Source organism: Eschscholzia californica, unplaced genomic scaffold, assembly GCF_041429995.1.
Source record: "Eschscholzia californica isolate CP2 unplaced genomic scaffold, dmEscCali1.0.p SCAF_2, whole genome shotgun sequence".
NCBI classification, from domain to species: domain Eukaryota; kingdom Viridiplantae; phylum Streptophyta; class Magnoliopsida; order Ranunculales; family Papaveraceae; genus Eschscholzia; species Eschscholzia californica.
Genome location: NW_028238309.1, coordinates 63,341,542 through 63,363,133, shown reverse-complemented (window position 1 = coordinate 63,363,133; position 21,592 = coordinate 63,341,542). Strand labels below are relative to the sequence as shown.

Sequence of the window (21,592 nt, the reverse complement as noted above, 5' to 3'; positions counted from 1 at the left end):
GTCCGAAAGACCTTAATACTTATTAAACTTAAGCATACACCTCTAGTTCCGGATCTATTACAAACTACCATTCACCTATTGCATTTCTGTTGTCTATCAATTTATAAGAGCAACTCCAATGTGGGGCTCGGGCTTCCAATTTTGGGAGCCCCGGGGCTTTTCACAACTCCAACGTTGGGCTCCCAAGAGGGGCTCCCAAATCTAAAATATGCACATGTGTGGTGTATGTGTGTGAGGGTTGTGTTTTAATTTTCAACTATAAATTATTAATTTCAAATATAAAATTGAAATTTAATATTATGTTAGAGAGAGAGAAGGAATTTTGAAAAGATGAAAAAAAATTAAAAAAAGAAAAAAATTAGAGAAATGATTGGAAAAACAAATTTAAAACAATTTATATTTTTTGAAAAAAAATTTAGTTTAAAAAAAATTTAAAAAAAACTAAATAAGTGGGGTGGATCCACCCCAAATATGGCCGTTGGGAGACCCCCAACGGCCATATTTGGGGCTGGGAGCCCCCCAGCCCGGGCTCCCATTTGGGAGCCCGGGAGCTTGGGGCTCCCGGATTGGAGGGATGGGACTGGGGGCTGGGGCTCCCAAATTCAAATTGGGAGCCCCAGCCCCCAATACGTTGGAGCTGCTCTAAGTTATCTACTTCAAAAAAATAATTTATAAGATATCTCAAAATTTTCTTTCATAGGCATAGCCATATCCGTTGGTGTTTCTCAGACCACACTTTATAGAGAGAGAGAGAGAGATGGTAGTTGCCAATTGGTCTCCTTTATCTGTATCTCCTGCCAAAATTTGTAAATGTCTTAATGAAAGGCTGTTTCTTTCTTCAAATAATCAATTGGGTTTCTCCAAAGGATATGGCTTAAAAGCATCTTCATTCAAGCTTTCTTTCACTAAAAAGAACAACTCACTCATCTCTGAGGTACCTCAATTTCTTCACTCACTTTCCATTCTCTCTCTATCTCTCTCTATTTAATTTGACTTGTACTTTTCAAGAGCCTGTTTGAAATTCAAGGTGGGTTTTTGCTGTTTGTGAATTTGACTGAATGAAAGAATTCAAATGGCTCTGAAAAGGAAACAAATTTGAGGGTTTTCTCTCATGGCCTGTCTTTTTTTTTTCCATTGGATTGATAATCTTCTTACTTCATCATTCAATAGCTAGTTTGAACATCTGAATTACTCTGTTGACATGTTTCCACATTCATGTTTGAATGAGTTCACCTATCATGTGTCACTTTTCTTAAATTCTTTCTACTTTTAACAAGTAAAATTCAAACACAAAAACACCCCTCAAAGATGATATCAATTGCAATGTTTTTTCCTTTAAAAATGTAAAGAATTTGTCTTAATGGGTACCCTATATATATATATACATAGAAATGCTTCTTTCCCTTAGAGTCTTCTTACTCAGAGTTGGACTCGCCAGACTTCCATCAGTTGTTTTTTGAAAATCTCAATGAATTGAAAACATAGGTACACATTTTGCTATCAATGTATTAAGTAAGACTCTAATAAAAACATAAGTGATTATAACATTCTCCTCTATACCAGTGCACTTTTTGATATTTACATATGAACCATGTTAATGTGGTTTTGGTTAAATTGATTTGGGTTAATTCCGTTTTGGCCCCCGATTTGTGACCAACTGGCCGTTTTGGCCCCCATAAGTGTCCGGCAGTTCGTTTTGGCCCCAAAAAATTCCTAAATGGCCCCAAATTTTTTCAACCTCTCAATTTTACCCCCATGGCATTTCTGTAATTATCTTTTTTTTCTTTTTCTTTGTCCACCTCATCTAACAATCACCACATCACCTGTCCACCTCACCCTTCTTCTCCGGCGAAAGGTTGCCGGCCGGAATAAAAAATTCCGGCCGGCCACCTTTACCCAAAAAAAAAAAAAAAAAAAATTTTTTTTCTTCATCTTCTTCATTTCTCTCTCTTCTTCATCTCCTTCTTTCTCTCTCTTCTTCATCTCCTTCTTTCTCTCTCTTCTTCTTCTTTATCTCTCTTCTTCTTCTTTCTCTCTTCTTCTTCTTTCTCTCTAACCCCTCTCTCTTCTCTCTCTATAACTCCGGCGAAGGGGCGGAGCCCCTTCGCCGGAGAACCAGACCTTGAAGGTCTGGTTGTAGAAACCAGACCTTCAAGGTCTGGTTGTAGAACCAGACTCGGTCTGGTTTCCAACCAGACCGAGATCTGGTTTCCAACCAGACCGAGATCTGGTTTCTACAACCAGTCCCGGTCTGGTTGGAAACCAGATCGGGATCTGGTTTCTAAAACCAGATCCCGATCTGGTTTCCAACCAGACCGGGACTGGTTGTAGAACCAGACCTTGAAGGTCTGGTTTCTACAACCAGACCGGGACTGGTTGTAGAACCAGACCTTGAAGGTCTGGTTCTCCGGCGAAGGGGCTCCGCCCCTTCGCCGGAGTTATAGAGAGAGAAGAGAGAGGGGTTAGAGAGAAAGAGGAAGAAGAGAGAAAGAAGAAGAAGAGAGAGAAAGAAGGAGAAGAAGAAGAGAGAGAAAGAAGGAGATGAAGAAGAGAGAGAAATGAAGAAGATGAAGAAAAAAAAATTTTTTTTTTTTTTTTTTTGGGTAAAGGTGGCCGGCCGGAATTTTTTATTCCGGCCGGCAACCTTTCGCCGGAGAAGAAGGGTGAGGTGGACAGGTGATGTGGTGATTGTTAGATGAGGTGGACAAAGAAAAAGAAAAAAAAGATAATTATAGAAATGCCATAGGGGTAAAATTGGGAGGTTGAAAAAATTTGGGACCATTTAGGAATTTTTTGGGGCCAAAACGAACTGCCGGACACTTATGGGGGCCAAAACGGCCAGTTGGTCACAAATCGGGGGCCAAAACGGAATTAACCCAATTGATTTACTAGGAATTTTCGGTGCTTTCGTCAGAGTTTGAATGGGATAGTGGTACAACATGGAGCACTATGGGCTTGTATATCTTCAGTTTGCACATTCCTTTAAGTTTCGGAGGGTTGTCTGTGGTTGCCCAAATTATGCATCAGCCTGTTCTTGATCCACAAACAGAGGTGAGGACAATCTCCCCAAATGTTTTCCCAAAAATATCTTGTTGAAACTCAAATATAAAGAAATTGCAACTTAAAATCTAAAAAATAGTAAATTTCAAGGTTTTTTTGACATGTTTCTGTCTGACTTCACTCGTAGTTCTTTGAAGTTTACGACATAACATGTGTTAAAGGCTTAAAGCACATTTGGCCTAACCCTCCTTGAAGAACGGCTTCCACAGAAAGGACTGCCCAAGACTTGTCTACTTTAGAGATTTAATGCCGAGGGCGATGTGGGATAATGCTAGTAGGGCTAAGTTTACGAAGTCCTGACTATACCTCAAAGACTAGATCTGTACTATTCTAAAGCCTATTAAGCCTAACTCACCTTGAAAACCGCCTTGCAAGGAAAGGATTGCTCGAGACTAATCTACTTTACAAATTCTAATACTAGGCAATGTGGGATAATGCTAATAATATTAATGATTCATGCTAATCTTTGATACTGTTCCATGTATTTACGTTTCTTTTTCTCTACTGGTTAACTTTCCAACTGTGAGTAGGCAGTATCGCTACTTCTTTTACAAGCAATAGAGCTCTTGGGGGCTTTGGCATTGTTGAGGTACACTATGAAGACAAAGTTTAAGTTTGAGAGCTTCTCAAAGGGTAACGAATTTTCGGAGGAGAGAAACTGGGTGATCGCATCAGTTGTAGGATTCGTATTTCTCATATCATTTGTTGTGCTCTCTTCGTTTCTTGCCGACAGATTATTTGGCCCAAAGGTTAGTAAAATACACATAAAAAATTTTGATCTTTATTTCGATTTTCTGATTTTCGCACAAACAAAATCTTGCTTCAAGTTTCCATCTGCGTAAGTTCCCACAGAAGTGATCAAAAGAGGGAAGTATTTTTATAAAGTTTCGACTGCTCGTCGTTGTCTAAGTACTACTTTCGATTCCATGTACCTCATTATATACAACTTGTTTGCAGGATGTGAATAACCCCATTGTGAAGGAGATACTTACAAGCGGTCCAATCGGAAAATCGTCAATTTTCCTCGCCTATTGCTTTATAACACCATTGTTAGAAGAGACAATTTACAGAGGATTTTTACTTAATTCTCTCACAACCAAGATGAAATGGCGACAAGCAGTATTGCTAAGTTCTTTAATGTTCAGTTTTGCTCATTTTTCTATTGAGAATTCTTTGCAACTCTATGTCATTGGCTGTGTTCTTGGATGTTCTTATTGTTGGTCTGGGAATTTAATTTCTTCCATTTCTATACATGCCCTGTATAATGCATTTACACTAATTGTGACTATGCTATAAATAAATCAATAGAAAAAAAAATGGCAGATTAAAGTTTGTGCTCTTTCCCCTTTTTTCTTTGTTGATATTTTTTTCAAGGAAATTAGTCGAAGACTAATTTTTGTAGTAGTATTGGTTAAAAAGGTGTGTCGATTCATTGGAACGCAAAACACAACAAACTACATAGGCTCTCTGCATATATTTTGTGGTTCCCTATTTTTTCTTTATGAAGTGGTATCCATGACAAAAGAAATGAGAAATAGAATTGGGGCAAAATAAAATGTTTTCGGCCTACTTTTTGATATTTAAGGTGTGTCGATTCATTGGAACGCAAAACACAACAAACTACATAGTCTCTCTGCATATTTTTTTTGTGAGCGGTAACGATGACAAAAGAAATGAGAAATTAGAACTGGGGCAAAATAAAATGTTTTTGACCTACTTTTTGAAGTTTAAGGAATTTGGTCCTGGCGGGGCTCGAACCCGCGACCTTCGGCTCATAAGACCAACGCTCTAACCAACTGAGCTACAGGACCATTATACTTTAAAATTAAATTTCAATTCAAATCATCTGGTAGCAATGAAAAAAAAGTCTATTAATCTTCCCTACAAGAAAAATGTATGTCTATGAATAAAATGTACTTAAAATCACCAACTTGTGAAATGATTGAACATTTTGGTAGTGATCTAGTCAATTTTATAGGTCTATCACTATGACAACCCAATGTTTTGCTTTTCTATCGGGAAATACAAATAACATTCTGGATCAGAGACGGAAGATCCTGTTCCATATCTCCCTGATCAAAAGGCATAAAATATTTCCATATGAAATTTTCTTTCTTCTATCTTTAATTCCAAATAGCAAACTAAATTACAATTGAGATATTAAAGCTAATTGTGACTCATTTATTTCCTTACATTTTTTTTTTGTCGAGAGTTATTTCCTTACATTATTGTTATTGGATTCTTCAAAACCCCCAACTTGGACCTGTTTTTACTTGTTACCAGTACTTGCTTTGGGTACTCGGCTAGCCATTACTTCATAAAAGGGTCCATTCGATCCACGTGGAGCGGGTTCTTCATGGGCTAGTACTTCATAAATGGATGTCTTTGAATTATAACGACGATCTGCTTCACTTTGACTTACCATCTTGGGTGCAAATGAACCAGACATAGACCCACTTAAAATGGGTCGATGCATAGGTAGCCGATTTTCTTGACTACCCTGAGCCCAGTTGCGGGTATCCTTGCTTGCGATAATGATGCTCGGGTTTATACGCGCACCCTCCGGCAGTTCAATCCACTCTGAGTTTGGGTTTATACGCGTACCCTCTGTCGGTTCAATCCACTCTGAGTTTGGGTTTGTACGCGTAACCTCTGGCGATTCAATCCACTCTGAGTTTGTGTTTATACTATCTTTTATGATTCTATGAGGAGATGAAGGACCAAAACACAAGCTCAGTGAAATCAATATACACAAATAAACTAATTTGATTGTTGCCATCTTAATTTTGCCGAAGTTTGTAAGCCTAAATTCACAATGCAATATATGAGGTTTGAGATATTTGATTAGCTCTCATTTATATAGAAGCAAAAAATGCAAGTGTCCTTGTTTTCATCTTAAACCCATAAAACCATGCTTCTTTTTTTCGATGAAATATAAAACCATGCTTCTTGCATGGGAGATCAATTTCTTTAGGAGAAGATCACATTGCATGTATGCATGGATGCATAACCTTGTTCTAGAAGGTCTTTCTTTAGGAACACACATACATATATATATATATATATATGTATATATAATTTGGTTGCACATGTACTTGTGCAAGATATAATGTGGCCTTGATTCTGTAGGAATATTGAAAACTATATAATTACAACTATAGACATCACAACAATGAAATACGATTTTATACACGTGTATCATTCAACGTGCTTAAATCATATGTTGTGAATACTCAGTGAAAACAACATCTGAATACTCCGTGAAAACATCATATACTTCATATGCTATAATACATGTGGTATAATTTATATCAGAATTCAAAAAGGTGAACAACACCCTTCAGCTTCAGTAAATTGACACTTTACTCTTGTGTTTTTATCTATGGACATTTTGCATTATTTTCGTCACATTGTCAGTCATATATACCAGAGTTCTTGTTGACTAACATTCGTATGAATAATTGGTTTTTATAGAGTAGAGGTTGAAAACTGACGTAATAATGAATTAATACTTTTACCGTTTCTACTTTTCAGTTTTTATTTTGTTATAACACATATGTCAAATTATCTGTAAATGTGATCTTTTTTCCAAAATTACGAACTAAAAGAAAGGAAACCTATAATTTTGAATTTACATTGGATGTTCTATTTTGTTAAAACAAATGTGGACTAATTGTATACGTTTACGGTATTTTTATGGTATAATATGGGGTCTCCCCCTCCAGCGGGATCAGAAAAGGTTGTATTAAAGTTTCGATCGGTTAATAACATGGTAATTGCCCCATAAAATTTCTATAAAAATGACAATAATCGAATGACTAATAAAAGAAGAAATAAACCATATTTGTACATTCGAAATCGCTTTTGATATAGCATCGTTGATTCTTTTATTCATCTGATGCGTATTACGTAAAGATCTACGCTTACTAACTTGATCTCAAACATCCTAGTCTAAATTCGTGCCCATTAAATCACTTTTTTCATAATTAATTTTGAATTAAGAGGGAGAAGACACCAATAATAACATTAATATGCTAGTTTGACCATTTTCAGTCCTACTTTGCCAAAAATTACCACAAAACCTTTTCATCACCAATAGAAAAGGAGGGAAAACGACAAAACAAAAAGATGACGTGTACTTATGGAAAGAGCGGGAAGTTTATTTGCTCCAAGTATTCTCTGGAACACCCAATGCATGACTGCCACGTGGATTTCTTTTGTGTTAATGATGAGGTGGCCATAAATGATTGGTTAACTATTTGACCGAAATGACATTTCGGTCCTCGTTATAAGAATCACTATTTCTGGAAATTAAAACAACTCTATAAATACAGAAGGTATAGGCAATTCTATTCATTTTGGTTTCGTTTTATTTCAGAGAGAAGTTTTTAGAGAGAGAAAGTTTTAGAGAGAGAAGTTGGCTGAGTGGTTAGCATTTTTGCTCACTCGTTTACTAAAACCCTAACGAAAAGTAAGTGGTTCTTCTTGATTTGATAATTTCGGGATTTCTTCATTTTCTCAGCATTGATCGAACTTAAGATAGTAATCAATCATCAAATAGCTCTAATTTTGTTCGATTAAGCTTCATTTTGGTTCAAAATTGTACTGATTCTTTTGTGGAAATCTCTATTGTGTTATTGATCTAAGTTTGAATTATTTATGCATATTATACGATGATTATTGGATTATTCTTTATAGATGAACTATTTATTGAAAAAAATTTCATCGATTGAAATGGTTTTGTAGTTGTTTTGATGGTTTATGATTCAATCGATGCTGTTTTTATGTGTATTCATCTCTATCAATCGTATAATATTTAACTCTAGAAATACTCTGAGATTTTGCTTCTTAAAGTACTCTGAGATTTTGCTTCTTTTTTGTTTTAGTTAGATTCGAAATTAGACTGATTTAGATTATCAATAAGTATTTCAGATTTTGCTACTTATGAATTAAATCTTTCTGAAGATATTTAGATGTGTGCTTATCGAAATGGTGTTTGTGTTTCCTCTTCAGCTGTGAAGAATATATGAGATATGGAACCATCAGGTTCAGGGAGTGGGGATCATGACGAAGAAAGAAAGATATTGGAAACATTAATCGATGTTTTCAGTCCTACATTTTCTGTCAAAGAGATAGCAGTTGCTTTTTGCCAGGCCAACAGGAATCCAGATTTGACAGCTGAAATTCTTTATGCATCAGAAGGTAGCATCTCTAATGGACCTGTAACTCATGCACCTGAAAGTGGAAAAGAAGATGCTCGTGCATCATTATCTGGTACATTATCGTTGAATCCGTTGCTTGAGAGTATTGCTGATGTTCTTAAAGAGGAGAAATCCAAAGAAACAAAGCCGAAAGAACGTCCTCTTTTGATTGGTACTGCTGCATCGTCATCTGGTATACCGTCGTCGAATACGTTGCCTGAGAGTATTGCTGATGAGTCGACTCTTGAAAAGGAGAAATCCAAAGGAAAAAAGCCTAAAGTACGTCCTATTTCGATTGGTACTGTATCAAGTGTTATCGGAAAAGATTATGCTAAGCGCACCACATCTGCAACTGAGCTTCCTAAAACCTCAAAACCCCTGAAGTTGGATATGGGTGAGTTGTCGATAGATGAATTTACAGGTGAAGATGTTACGCCAGATTCCACAGGAGTGGGCGACCATATGCACAAGGATCTTGAGGATTTCTTGTTTCAAATGCTTGGAAGTGGGTTTCAGCTCGACAAGGATGTTATTCGAGATGTTCTTGGTAAACAATAAACACCTTAGCTTATATTTTCACTGGGTTTATGATTTTAGTTGTGTTCTAAATTGAGTACTTAAACAAATTGCTTTGAAATGCATTCTTAAGACTCAAATACCCCACCACTGACAAAATCCTGCTGAATTTGGAGAGTTGATTATTTAATTAGATTGTTACTCATCCTAATCCCATGGGGTTCGCCTTCTAATTTCACCATTACTTTCAATATCAATTCAATTTTTTGGTACCATGGTATCATTTCGATATTTTATTGTACCTGTTTCTATTCTTCATGTCTTATTCATCGATTAATTCTTATAACTTAGCTAATTTAGTTTGCACATAGTAATCTTGGATAATTCAATATGATTAAATGTCTTTTATGTTGTATTTGCAGGTTTTTGTGGGTATGATGCAGAAAAGGTGTGATTTCTTACTCCTTTTTCACAGGGTTTCTTCTGCTTTATCTTCTACCATTTCTCATTCTGAGCTCCATTATATTATCATAATGTTTGATGTAAAATATGTTAGGACAGTTTCTCTATGAACTTGGGGCTTATATACACAATGTTTGGTCAAACATTGGAATCAATGGCTAGATAGACTAGGCGATGAGGATTAAATGAAAGAAGATATATGTAAAACTGATTTTTGAGCATCAACAATTTCATATGTCAAAAGAACAATCTGAAAGGGTTAAATAAAGAAGGGAACGTATACTTAGCATTTGAGACTCCGGTAACTTTAACGGGCTAAGAAAAGTTGACCTGCCCTGTGTATCATTCTAGAAAGTGTAACAGTAGTTTGTAAAAAAGAGGGTGATGCTTGTGATCTACACTGTATATTCTATTTCTTTTGCCATTTCAAAGCATAATATAGAAAGAGGAATAGAGCTAATTCTTTTTAAATGATCAAGTTAATTTCACAATTGGCATAGAGTCACACTATAAATAAGATACTAGTCCAGTTTATACTAAATGTATGACAACTTTGAAGAATGTAATTCTGGAAGTTCAGCAAAATGGTTTTCCTATCTATTGACAGTATTATAATCTTGAGATGCAATAGTTGCTAAATCTGTTTAACACTTAACATAAATTTTCATTGATGACTAGTCTTCAAACCTACGCAATTTCGACTTTTTATAGTCTTGAGTATTGTACATCCCAAAGTTGTAACATCTTGCCATACCCATCATCTCCATAAAGGAGTTATTGTATTCTTTGTTTAAGTCTACTGAGTTAATTTTCATTTCTATTGAGTCCATCAAGTATCCAATACTTCATAAAAATAAGAAGAGCACCAAGATGTTTACTTGTTTGCAATATTTCTCAAGGTAGTCTGTTTTAGATTTATAGTTTTCTTTTGCAATGCAGAGCATGGAAGAACTAATGAGTATGTCTGCTTCATGTTTGAAGAACAAAGACATTCTTTCAAGCTCCCCTGAAAAGGTAAATCTGCTACACTTTGAGAACCATAACCCCAATGATGTTATATTATTTCTTGTTCCGCACCTGTCGAGATCATTCTTCGTCATCTGGTATTTTCTTCCGCGATAGCCTGACAAGTCAATTCACATATGTTTTCATTTTACAAATTGCAATGTAACTTGAAATAGGCTGGAGATACTCCAAAACTAGCAATCTTAGCTTCATATAGAATTTGGTTAGTTGTTACTGATCGAAATCAAACAGCTTGTTCAGTCTCATTCAGAACATAATTCGTTAGCAATGGCAGTTGTCCTATGGTAGCGGCATTTGGCATTTCTTATACTTGTAAATCACTTATATTATATGAAAGATTCGTAAACCGAGTTTTAATATACTTTTATAACGTGGCATTATCTTTTAGTGTAGTATGGATACTGAGGTGTTTGTCCCACATCACTTGTATGGGAGACGAGTTCATGCTATCATACGAGACGGTTTAGGATTTTCTGTTCGGCCTTTGTATCCTGAAAAGTAAACTACGTTTATGGACTTGATTTATAGATTAAAATTTATCAACAGGTTGAAGAACCTGAACAGAAATCAGAAAAAGAAGATTTACCTCAGAGGTATATTTTCTCTATAATCTTCCACTGTATAGCATGTGTGTAATATATTACCCTTGATTCACATTTATATTACTACTCTGTCCGACGGATTTAAACTTAAACATGTAATGGAATTAACTAGCCAAGAGGACGAGAGATACAATCTCCAAAAGGAAGTCTTAACATCATTATTCAGTGCCCCAGAGAGGGTTGAGGAAGTACCAAGAAGACTTCATGCACGAGCTGTGAAGCCGCCGAGACCAGGGAGACGTGTGGTATTTGAACCTCCAGATTTAGAGCGTCCAGAGAATAAAGGGAAACAAATACAAGAGAGCGAGGATGGTACAAATTTTATCCTCATCTTGATATTACTATTCACATGTATATTACGATCTTTTTAACTCTTAAGCTACTTTTAGTTACCGCACAACTTCCTGTGTCAGCATGGGTAGGAAATTCTGTTATTTACTAATTTTAGAACAAGCAAATACTATGAAGGTTATTTGTTAGAATATTTAGAAATCTCAAAATTCAAATAGGATAATTGTTTTCCTAACTTCTGAAATCTGTAATCTTTGTTATCTTGTAGAAGAGGATGATACTTATGATGTTCTTCGTCGGTCTACAAAGGAGCACTGGGTTACTATGAAAGAATATTTTAAAGCTGTAAGTTGCTTTTGTATTTGATCATTTTGTTCATTCGTTAAGTTTGAATATGGATGTTGATACTTTTAGTTTCCTCATAGGCATTCGAGGCATTTGCTAGTGGAGATCGTGCCCGAGCTGACCACCTTCTAAAAGAGGTACCCTTGTTATGTTCTCCTGTTCACTGGAAAGTGCTAATGCTTTATATATGAAATTAGTAATATAAGAAAGGAATTTTAGGTCTGTTTTATTTATCTATTGCATCTTTACTTGAATATATTTCTTTATCTTCACATTCATAAGACTAAATTTCGGTAAAACTTGAGATGTATGTTACTCACTTGGTTGCGACAGAAATAAGGTGCACAAATACTTAACCTCTAGCACCACATCTGCCAAATCGCCACCTCCACAACCACAAAACTACCACCAACACTAACACTTGGTTGCTAATTGCTACAGAATAGAACGCACAAGTACTTATACCCACCACACCACCACTTCCGCGAAACCACCTCCACACCACCACAATCACGGATCACCAAACCACCAGTCATTACTACTCCATTTAAACAGATTATTTGATAATTTTCTCTGGTTTCTATACATTTCCTCAAAGCTGAGAAACTTAAGACCTTTAATGATCAAATATTACCCTCACTATTTCAACTTTTAATTTTGTAGGGACAACATTATCACAACAAAGCCCGTGAAGCAGATGAAAAATCTTCTCAAATACTTCTCGGAAGCAGGTTTGTGTTCTCTTTCTTTTCTCATTATCATTTAGTATTAAACTATTCTGTATACACCTTCACACATTAAAATCTTTACAGCACCCCAAAGACCGATGAAGGATTAATGCCTGTGGATTTGCGAGAATATGATATGAAGAGAGCAATTAAAACTCTCAAATTTTTTCTATCTACTCTCAGTGGTATTCCATGTAAGTTACTAATCATTACTTCTATTTCTAACCTTCAAGTAACTTAACTTACATATATCTGATACTATGTTTCAGCTCAACGTCTGAAGATCATAATATTTGATGATAACACCAGAGAGAGCAGAAAGATTTCTCGGAAAAATAAGGTAACTGCAGTTATATATATTTGCTGATTATGTTCAAAAGTTTCTTCCTCCACATATTTGGGAGTAATATCTATATGCTTGGTAACAAAAAAAAAAACTCTTATAGAATGATATTCATGTCTTAAGAAAGAAATCATCGATAAAGTAACTACTACTAGTCTACTACTACAACTACATCATCCTGCAGACTGCAAGTTCTCAGGAATGGCCTGAGCCCTGAGTTTGGCGAATCATCTATAAAATAAGACTGTAAAAGTAAGTGTCTAGGCTTGTGAGTTCTCATGGGTAGCCCAAGCTGAGTTTGGGGAACTTGACACGATACTTTTTCTCGATTTCTATCTTCATTTCCTTTCATTATACTTTCTGAACGGGTATGGAACTTTTGTATGGTAGTAGAAATAAAAGTATATAGGCTTTTTGTCTGTACACGAAAACAGAATGAGGCAAGTGCTTCTCTCGGCTGGTTCTGTCCTTGAGACTCGTCTAGAGCCTGACTCACTGGCTGGTTCTGTTCCCGAGCCTCGTCTAGAGCCTGACAACCCAGACTCTTGCTTTACATAATGAAGAAGTATGTTATGATATGCTGACAATGCAACAATATTTTCAACTTATGATTACTTATTTTAACAGGTACTAAGTCTTTTGGCGGATGAATCACTTACATGGACTGAAGAAAGCGATAAATCGATTATAGTTGAATTGGATGGAGTTGATCCTGAAAATCTCAGTTTTTATAATGAAAATAAGTCAGATGGTGAATGAAGCAAGCTCCTTAACTGAGGACAAGTTTTAAACAGAAAACTCGAAAAAGGTTAAAGATTCTAATAATTGCTTTACAAACTATTCTCTTAGAAAAGATATATTGATTCAGTACTCTTTTCAAATTTGAATGAACAATTACAAGAATAGTTCAGAAACATAAAAACCATTGATTCTTGAAACAAGTTCAAGATAATAATACCTAACTTTTTGGAAGTTCCTTGATCTTTAATCTCTTTTTGTTAGTAATAGTTTCTTCAACATGATATATTGCTTGCTAGATTGGAATTCATTAGTTTGGATAATGTGTCAGCATATTACTGTGGTTTTATCTAATTTCGCTGGAGACACCTCATTGATTATAAGACTCATTTTAGGTGGTTGTGTTTTCCTGTTTGTTTGAATCTGAGTTTGCCTGAATCTGAATCTGAATCTGAATCGTCGAGTCTGACTTGTTTTTATTATAGGCACAAGAGTCGCTTTATGTATTTCAGATAGTGCGCCTCTAAAAAAAAGTCATCCAATGGAGGCAAATTCTCATAACCAACTAGTGGAGCACGTAAGAGAAATGTTATATACAATCACGATTTTTACCTGCCATACTCACATCTCCTTTGACTTCAACAAAAATAATCTTAGATGTGAGTTTATATAACAAAAATGGTGAGTGCATTTAAAATTTCCCAACATATACCATAGTAAGGCATCTATAACCATATTGATAATAGGTTTCACAAGGCAACATTGGAGGCACCTAGTTTTGTTTTGAGAATTCGACTACGGTCTACGTTAGTCGTAACAAGGCATTGATGCATCATGGAGGTGTAATGAGCACGATAACCGCCTACTTTAAACTGAGAATGAAAGAGGCCTAAAGCCCCGACAAATTATTACTTTATTCATAACCTAAATTACAAAGGATAAATCTTGATGGCAATTGCTTCCACCGAGACTCGATCCCACGACCTCATGGTCTTAAGAGGGGTGTCCATCCGTTACACCAGAGGGTGGTGGACGGAGGCACCTAGTTAGGTTGTGTAATGGTTGGTTCTGTTGTCTGGTGGTTTCAGAATTCAATTATCTTGGGGTGGATTTAATAGGGTCTGACCTCCTTGACTATGCAAGTGTCGCATCCTTCTTGGATAAGCAAGAAGTTCAATTTCCATTGAAATCGTTTTTATCATCATCATTATTATTATTATTGCTACTATCTTAATCATATTTGATTTCATCTTTGTAATGGTAGGGAAGTAGAGTGGGACAAAGAAAAGAGAGGTTTGAGTTTCTTACTACTTCACAAATACATATATTTTAGTATCTACTTGATTTGTATCAAGAGCTGCAAAAAGAAAAAAATTGAATTCTAAATGAAAATCTAACAAATTTTGATTAATTTCTTGTTGAGTAACTTCATCTGTGTTTACAAATACTGGTGGGGTATTTCAAAGCCATTTTTGGTTCCTTCTTGGGAACATCTTCATATCCTCGTAGAATTTTGTGTGCCTGTTTTTTTTTTCCATTAATAGTGTTTTGGATTTATACCCCTTCCTTTACCACGGATCGATCCACCTCACCCCAATGGGGAGGCGTCCTATGTAAGTGTTACTAGCATCTCCCTCGAGACATCTCACACATAACACATGGGAAAGGAAGTGTTAAAGGCGGCAGTTGTAAGTGTTAATAACGGCTCCCTTTTAAGCCCATTAAGTCTTAAGATCAAGTCCCGGTGAAAACAGTTTATAATCAAGATTTATCATACGTAATTTATACAATAAAATAAAGTAAAGTAGAAGATGGGCTTTCAGGCCCCCTGAGATGGTGTTGAGGGTCTTTAATGGCTTTAAAAAATTAATCGACAATTATAGTGCTCATCCAAATTCATGATGTATTATATATTACTAGGGTATATCCCGTGCCCTAGGTCACGTACAGTTGTACCAATCAAATGTAACGAAATTGTTATATTCTAGATAGCCTCATTTTTTGTATTATTTTTTTTTGTTTCCTTTTTCTTAAATTAGTTATTATTTTATTGAGAGAGCGAGATTTTAATTTTTTTTTAACTCTTGAAAATTATTTTATTTATTTTTTCTTAAATTAGATATTTTATTTCTAAGAAAGATACGGTTATTATTTTTTAAATAGGTAACTTTATCTCTACGAAGGACTATATTTTAAATTTTGAGAAGGGCTTCTAGACAATATCTTTTATTAAGAAAGGGTGTTTGTCCCAGTCAGCGTTTTCCCTTCTGTTTTATTAAGAAAGGGTATATCTCGTGCCCTAGGGCACGGACACTTATATCAATCAAATGTTACAAAATTTATTTTATATTTTACTGAGAGAGAGAGAGATTTTTGTTAGTTATTATTTTTTGGTATTATTTTTTTGTTTCTTTTCTCTAAAATTAGTTATTATTTTATTGAGAGAGAAAGATTTTAATTTCTTTCTTTAACCCTTGAAATTTATTTTGTTTCTTTTTTTCTTAAATTAGTTATTTTATTTCTAAGAAGGAAAGGATTATTATTTTTTAAATAGGTAACTTTATTTCTACGAAGGACTATATTTTAAATTTTGAGAAGGGCTTCTAGACAATATGCATAATTAAATAAGGATGTTTGTCCCAGTCATCGTTTTTCCTTCTGTTTTATATAATAGATATTCACGATGTATCAATGGCCTATAAATGTATTTGAGAAAAAAGAAAATAGCTGCGTCCTCCGGATGAATTTGGGAGGAAATGGTGAGGGAAGGAGGTGCCTAACACTAAAGAAAGGCGCCTTTTAAACTTCCCCGTATGGAATGGCCCAGATGGATCCAATCGGTTTCTTTGTGAGACAAATAGACGGCCAAAGCCATTAGCCTTTCTATATATATAATAGAGCATCAAAGAATAAGATGCACCCACCTTGTCTTCTACCGTCACCATCTTTATAGAGTCAATTTGATAAGTTCTCCTTGGATAGTTTTCGGCCACTTTGTGTGTGTAGAGAGAGAGAGAGAGAGAGAGATGGGTGGGTCTGTGAAGGAGATTAAGTCAAAGGAAGAACTTGGTACCATTATCAATCATGGTGTACCTGTAATCCTTCACTTTTGGGCATCATGGTGTGAAGCTTCAAAACAGATGGATCAAGTCTTCTCCCATCTATCTACTGATTTCCCACATGCCCATTTCATTAGGGTTTGTCTATTCCCTCTCTATCTCTTTCTTTCTTCTGCTTCCTTATTAACAAAACCATGCATACTTTTCTTGTTTCCTTATGTTAATTTTTAGGGTTTAGGGTTTTTTAGGGTTTAGGTTCTTTTTTGAGATGTGGGTTTGTCTCAAATGTTATTTCCTTAATTGAAAAATGGGTAAGTGTTGAAACTTTTATATATTGAAATTTAGACTGTTATTTAACCAATAGTAGGAAGTAGGAACCGCTCACATATTCTTTTAAGTTGAAGATGAAATGGGTGTTCTATTTATACCCTTTTCAATCTTGATGATATATACTAGAATTCTATGTTTATGTTTTCGGATTGATGGATGCTATAAGTTATTTATTGAAAGCTAAACCCGATTTCATCCTTTATTGTTTCATTCATGAGCTATTTGATGATATATGGTTTTGCAGAAAGAAATTTTTGGAAGTTCATCAAATGTGTGCTTCTGGCTTATATAAAGATAATTTCTTTCGATATCAAAAAGATCCATACATGTTTACGTTATGATTATTCGTTCTTCTCGCATGGTTTATTGATTTTGTTGTTATGGTTTCTTATTGCAGGTCGAAGCTGAAGAACAACCAGAAATTTCTGAGACTTACTCGGTTTCTGCTGTGCCTTTCTTTGTGTTCTTCAAGGTAAGATTTACTTGGAATTTTTTTCACTTGAATTACTTCTATTTAATAGTTCGTCTGAACTCGCTCGAAGATGAGATTTATTGGAACGGTGGAGCAGCTGCTTCCTTTCGCCCAAGTCGTGAGTTTAAATGAAGAAAGCAGGTTTAGTTTGTTAGGCATTTATTACTCCTCTTAATAATATCCTTGCCTCGATTTACTGTGATCAAAATCTATGCCTAGTTGAATGCAAACTCACTAGTTTTTAGTTGTAGATCGGTTTTGGCGATGAAAAAATATTCATTAACCCTTTCAAAGAAAGAAAAGAACTAAATCTGTGCCTTTAGACCTCCTGATTATGAGTATTAGACTATCAGTAAACTTTGAAGCTTATACTGGAATCGTAGATCCGATTATACTACATAGACATTTACGCTCTAATTTTTCAAATTACCTTTTTTACACTAAGCAGTACGACTCAGCCGAGTCAGCCGAGTGACTCGGGACTCGGCTCGGTTCCGACTCGGACTCGGACATACACCTAGACGAGCCCTGACTCGGATCTGACTCGGGTATGATTAGGATATGCCAGTCTTTTTTTCTTTATTTGTCAAATATGAATTCTGTTTTTGAGAAATACCAAAATTTTCGGTTTTTATCAAAAGATTATTAGTAGTAAGTTGCAAGGATTTAAAAAGTTTATTACTAGTAAGTATTTAAACTTTTGGAATGCCAAAAGATTTCTTAGAAATATACCAAAACATAGTTATAGAAAGTTGCAATTTAGTAGTAAGTATTCAAAATCTTTAGAATAACACAAGATTTTCTAGACATAAAAAGAAAAGGTTTATTAGTAGTAAGTATTCAAAATCTATCGAATACTAAAATATTTCTAGAAATAAAGTATTTAAAATCTGTTGAACACCAAAGAGATTAACTTGGGCTGACTCTGCTGACTTGCCCCTTGACTCGGACCTTGGCCGAGCAGAGTCCGAGTCGGACTGCTTAGTACGCTATATTTATTGTGGGTCTGCTTCTGTACTGATCAAATGTACGTGCTTCTGTGAGATATTGCTATTTTATGCAGTATCATACAAAAAATGTTGTTATGGTTGTAGGTCTAAGCTTTTTTTGGTTTATGACGGAGGAATGGACTCTGAAAATTAAGTAATTGGGTTGAACTGGAAGCTAACTGGGTCATCTTTTTATGGCTTTACTGAAACCCATCTTAAACTTTGAACAGCTTGGCTGTTTTTGTGAGAGAATTCATTTCTAGTGATTATCTATCTATTGTACTCATTGTATACGTAGATGGGAGTATGGCAGTTTTCAATAATGTTTTTAGTTATTGATAGTGATTCTTATCCCAATTTTTAAAATTATTTACAGGATGGTCAAAAGATCGATACATTACAAGGTGCAAATCCATCAAGTTTGGCCAACAAAGTTGCCAAAATTGCAGGCTCAGTCAACCCTGATAAATCTGCTGTTCCGGCGAGTCTTGGCATGGCTGCTGGGTCAACCATACTTGAAAGTGTCAAAGAAATCTCAAAACAAAATGGCTCTTCCCAAATTTTACCTCCATCTAGTGATCGGGATCCCCTTGAAAAGCGATTGGAACAACTCGTAAAATCCCATTCTATCATGCTCTTCATGAAAGGAAACCCAGCAGAACCGAAATGTGGGTTCAGTCAAAAAGTTGTGAACATCTTGAAGGAAGAAGGTGTGAATTTCGGAAGCTTTGATATTCTTACCGATAATGACGTTCGTGAAGGGTTGAAGAAGTTATTTAATTGGCCAACTTTCCCTCAGCTTTTCTGCAAAGGAGAGCTTTTAGGTGGATGTGATATTGCAATTTCTATGCACGAAAGTGGCGAATTAAAGGAAATCTTCAGAGATAATGGGGTTCTTCCTATTGGTTCTGGAGAGCCAAAAGTGACTGAACCTGGTAAGTCTTCAGTTTCAACCTCCACGGGCTTGAGTGAAATACTGAACTCCCGACTCGAAAAACTCATCAATTCTAGCCTAATAATGCTATTTATGAAGGGAAAGCCCGATGCACCCAAGTGTGGTTTCAGTCGGAAAGTTGTCGAGATCCTTCAACAGGAAAAGGTGAAATTTCAGAGCTTTGACATTCTCGAGGATGATGAAGTTCGTCAAGGCCTTAAAGTTTACTCGAACTGGTCTAGTTATCCTCAATTATACATAAAAGGGGAATTGATTGGAGGATCTGATATCGTTTTAGAGATGCAGAAAAGTGGGGAACTCAAGAAAGTATTAACCGAGAAAAATCTCCTCCCGAAAGAAACATTATTAGAGGATCGGCTCAAGAATCTCATCTCATCTTCGCCTATAATGCTATTCATGAAAGGTAACCCGAATGAACCTCGTTGTGGATTCAGTTCGAAAGTTGTGAATGCTCTGAAAGAAGACGGACTTAGCTTCGGGTCATTCGACATTCTCTCTGACGAGGAAGTTCGACAAGGATTGAAGACTTACTCAAACTGGCCAACTTTTCCTCAGCTTTACTATAAAGGAGAGTTGATTGGAGGATGTGATATTGTATTGGAGCTTCACAGCAGCGGTGAACTTAAATCTACTCTCTCCGATTAAGCCAGCTCTATTCTATTATTTGGTATCTGCTATTATTTAGCACTATATCTTCTTAAGCAAAAACTATTTCTTTGATAATGTTGAGAGCGAACTTTACGTTTTAATAGGTTCTAATTTTGCATCATAATATGTTTGCCTCTGATGATACGAAACTTGTTTGGAATATCTTCATAATACACTTTACATCATCGATATTAAACATTAATAGAAGGTTTGGTTTTATATACTCTACATCTTCATACAATATTTTCAATGTTACGATTTTGTTATTGTTCTGATACTTATTCACATATGTCGTATTAACATAATCTCTGACGTGCAATTATCACTTGAAAATACAAATTATCTGATAGAATCTTGTCGAAGATTACACAACTAGTTTCCTGCAAATACAAATTAAGTTGGTTCTTCCTTGCCTGGTGTTTATCTTTTTCTCATTGTCGATTTGTCTGAATTAGATGGACATAAAATCCACCTGAAGTAGCCATTCAAAACATCACAGAGTTAGACAAAAAAAGTAAGCTGAAATCGACTTGAGTCAATTGAGATGTCAATTCAGCTTTGAAATCCGACTCAGATACAACAAACGCTAGGTTACTTTTTTTGCTGCTGCTGCTCCTGCCATATATTGTATTGAGAGAGGCAGTTCAGAAGCTTATTCTCTAGGCTTTTAAACTGTGATATCTGCATTTGTAGCTCCAAATTTTCTTTTCTTAGGGTTTCGTTCTCTTCTGATAGTGAACGGTTGCTTTCGCCAGTAACAGCATAGGATTGTTTTTCAGAGGCTTTGAGGAAGGCAGGGTAGGCACTGGCCTCTCCCTTCTTCCTTGTTATTTCTGCGAGTAGATGCCGACCTCCCTTGTGGAACTTCTCGTGTTGAAACTCCCATCTGTTTGCTGCCGATTTCTTGAATCCCTGCTTCATTTTCCCCACAATTCAGTAGCTGTTACAGTGATAGTTGTTCGAATTCCATCTAAAAAAGTTTAAGCTCGTAATAATTCAAAACGAACTTGACCTTCATCCTCGATTCAGACCTGGAATGAGTCTGACTAGAATTTGCTAAATATAGCTTCAAATTAGTAGACACTAGGGTCTATTGTTTGTTCAAGATAGCTTTAAATTAGTAGACATATCAAAGAGCCAAATTAGTAGACATGGTCGAGAGAGTATAATTGTGAATAATACTATAGGGTTTAGGGTATTGTCATTGACAGATTAGAAATTGAAGTAGAAATGTAGCAATAGTTTGAAATTTGGCTCAATTCAAGTAGCATATGATTCCCTTTCTCTAATGGAAGGAATGTTTATAAAAAGAAATGATTTTTTGGACCGACCGAAGTAGAGTAATTTTTTTTACTTACGTAAGTGTTAAGCTGGCGAATGAAGCTAGAGAAGTTCTTATGCTTGAAGTATTTAGGCAACAAAACCTCGGAAAATTCTTGAGGACACCATACCACAAACCCATTCCCTGTTTCATTCCAAGACACAATCTTACTCATTTCATCTTCTTCATCTCCTCTTCCTCCTTCACACTTGTCTTCAAGAAGTTCATACGTTTTCAATAGAAACGGAGTCGCTCCACTCTTTATCTTCCTCGAAGCTTCATTTTCGCTTTTTGTCCTCGAAGATTCACTAGAACTCCGACTTAAAAATCGTTTGGAACCCAATACTTCCTTGCTCATTTTCAAAGAGCCAAACTACTCCTATATCCATCTACTTCTAGCTTTATAGTACTTCTAAAGATAGTCTAAGATGTCTTCTTTTGTTCTTTTACTCTGCTTCCTTGTTGTTTCTTGTTTAATGGGCATGAAATTTTGAGTGATTTTAGTA

The 21,592-nt window shown here is 35.6% G+C and overlaps 4 protein-coding genes and 1 non-coding gene across 7 annotated transcripts; 3 read left to right on the top strand and 2 right to left on the bottom strand.

Moving 5' to 3' along the window:
• Positions 1–88: 88 nt before the first annotated feature.
• LOC147560161 (CAAX amino terminal protease family protein) lies at positions 89–4,389 on the top strand. Of its 2 annotated transcripts, XM_086662245.1 has the most exons (5): positions 89–109; positions 677–934; positions 2,893–3,051; positions 3,591–3,809; positions 4,018–4,389. In XM_086662245.1, the coding sequence occupies exons 2-5, from the start codon at positions 758–760 to the stop codon at positions 4,354–4,356; spliced, it is 894 nt and encodes a 297-aa protein (XP_086518371.1). In that variant the 5' UTR covers positions 89–109; positions 677–757; the 3' UTR covers positions 4,357–4,389. The 2 variants fall into 2 exon arrangements, with proteins under 2 accessions (XP_086518371.1, XP_086518370.1); XM_086662244.1 differs by lacking the exon at positions 89–109 and having other exon boundaries at positions 667–934.
• Positions 4,390–4,797: 408 nt separating this feature from the next.
• Positions 4,798–4,871, bottom strand: TRNAI-UAU (transfer RNA isoleucine (anticodon UAU)). The gene has a single exon. It is a non-coding gene; the product is annotated as a tRNA-Ile (tRNA).
• Positions 4,872–7,378: 2,507 nt separating this feature from the next.
• On the top strand, positions 7,379–13,546 carry LOC147560159 (putative nuclear RNA export factor SDE5). Of its 2 annotated transcripts, none has more exons than XM_086662242.1 (12): positions 7,379–7,531; positions 8,074–8,808; positions 9,200–9,225; positions 10,179–10,253; positions 10,812–10,858; positions 10,980–11,179; positions 11,427–11,503; positions 11,584–11,640; positions 12,167–12,234; positions 12,316–12,425; positions 12,501–12,571; positions 13,202–13,546. In XM_086662242.1, exons 2-12 carry the CDS (start codon positions 8,094–8,096, stop codon positions 13,331–13,333), a joined length of 1,578 nt encoding a protein of 525 aa, XP_086518368.1. In that variant the 5' UTR covers positions 7,379–7,531; positions 8,074–8,093; the 3' UTR covers positions 13,334–13,546. The 2 variants fall into 2 exon arrangements, with proteins under 2 accessions (XP_086518368.1, XP_086518369.1); XM_086662243.1 differs by having other exon boundaries at positions 7,416–7,531; positions 11,430–11,503.
• A 2,770-nt stretch (positions 13,547–16,316) lies between these two features.
• GRXS17 (thioredoxin family protein) lies at positions 16,317–19,986 on the top strand. Its single transcript, XM_086662240.1, has 3 exons — positions 16,317–16,509; positions 17,099–17,173; positions 18,539–19,986. Exons 1-3 carry the CDS (start codon positions 16,339–16,341, stop codon positions 19,760–19,762), a joined length of 1,470 nt encoding a protein of 489 aa, XP_086518366.1. The 5' UTR covers positions 16,317–16,338; the 3' UTR covers positions 19,763–19,986.
• LOC147560157 (heat shock factor protein HSF24-like) lies at positions 19,918–21,570 on the bottom strand. The gene is made up of 2 exons (XM_086662241.1): positions 21,124–21,570; positions 19,918–20,677 (listed from the first exon to the last, which is right to left on the bottom strand). The coding sequence occupies exons 1-2, from the start codon at positions 21,442–21,444 to the stop codon at positions 20,357–20,359; spliced, it is 642 nt and encodes a 213-aa protein (XP_086518367.1). The 5' UTR covers positions 21,445–21,570; the 3' UTR covers positions 19,918–20,356.
• Positions 21,571–21,592: the final 22 nt, after the last annotated feature.

Coding starts and splice junctions, on each gene's coding strand:
- LOC147560161 (XM_086662245.1), top strand. CDS start 758: ATGGTAGTTGCCAATTGGTCTCCTTTATCTGTATCTCCTGCCAAAATT. Junction 3,052..3,590: donor TTCTTGATCCACAAACAGAG/GTGAGGACAATC, acceptor AACTGTGAGTAG/GCAGTATCGCTACTTCTTTT. Junction 3,810..4,017: donor ACAGATTATTTGGCCCAAAG/GTTAGTAAAATA, acceptor ACTTGTTTGCAG/GATGTGAATAACCCCATTGT.
- LOC147560159 (XM_086662242.1), top strand. CDS start 8,094: ATGGAACCATCAGGTTCAGGGAGTGGGGATCATGACGAAGAAAGAAAG. Junction 10,254..10,811: donor TTTCAAGCTCCCCTGAAAAG/GTAAATCTGCTA, acceptor ATTTATCAACAG/GTTGAAGAACCTGAACAGAA. Junction 12,572..13,201: donor AGATTTCTCGGAAAAATAAG/GTAACTGCAGTT, acceptor TTATTTTAACAG/GTACTAAGTCTTTTGGCGGA.
- GRXS17 (XM_086662240.1), top strand. CDS start 16,339: ATGGGTGGGTCTGTGAAGGAGATTAAGTCAAAGGAAGAACTTGGTACC. Junction 16,510..17,098: donor CACATGCCCATTTCATTAGG/GTTTGTCTATTC, acceptor TTCTTATTGCAG/GTCGAAGCTGAAGAACAACC. Junction 17,174..18,538: donor CTTTCTTTGTGTTCTTCAAG/GTAAGATTTACT, acceptor AATTATTTACAG/GATGGTCAAAAGATCGATAC.
- LOC147560157 (XM_086662241.1), bottom strand. CDS start 21,444: ATGAGCAAGGAAGTATTGGGTTCCAAACGATTTTTAAGTCGGAGTTCT. Junction 20,678..21,123: donor TTCGCCAGCTTAACACTTAC/GTAAGTAAAAAA, acceptor AAAATGAAGCAG/GGATTCAAGAAATCGGCAGC.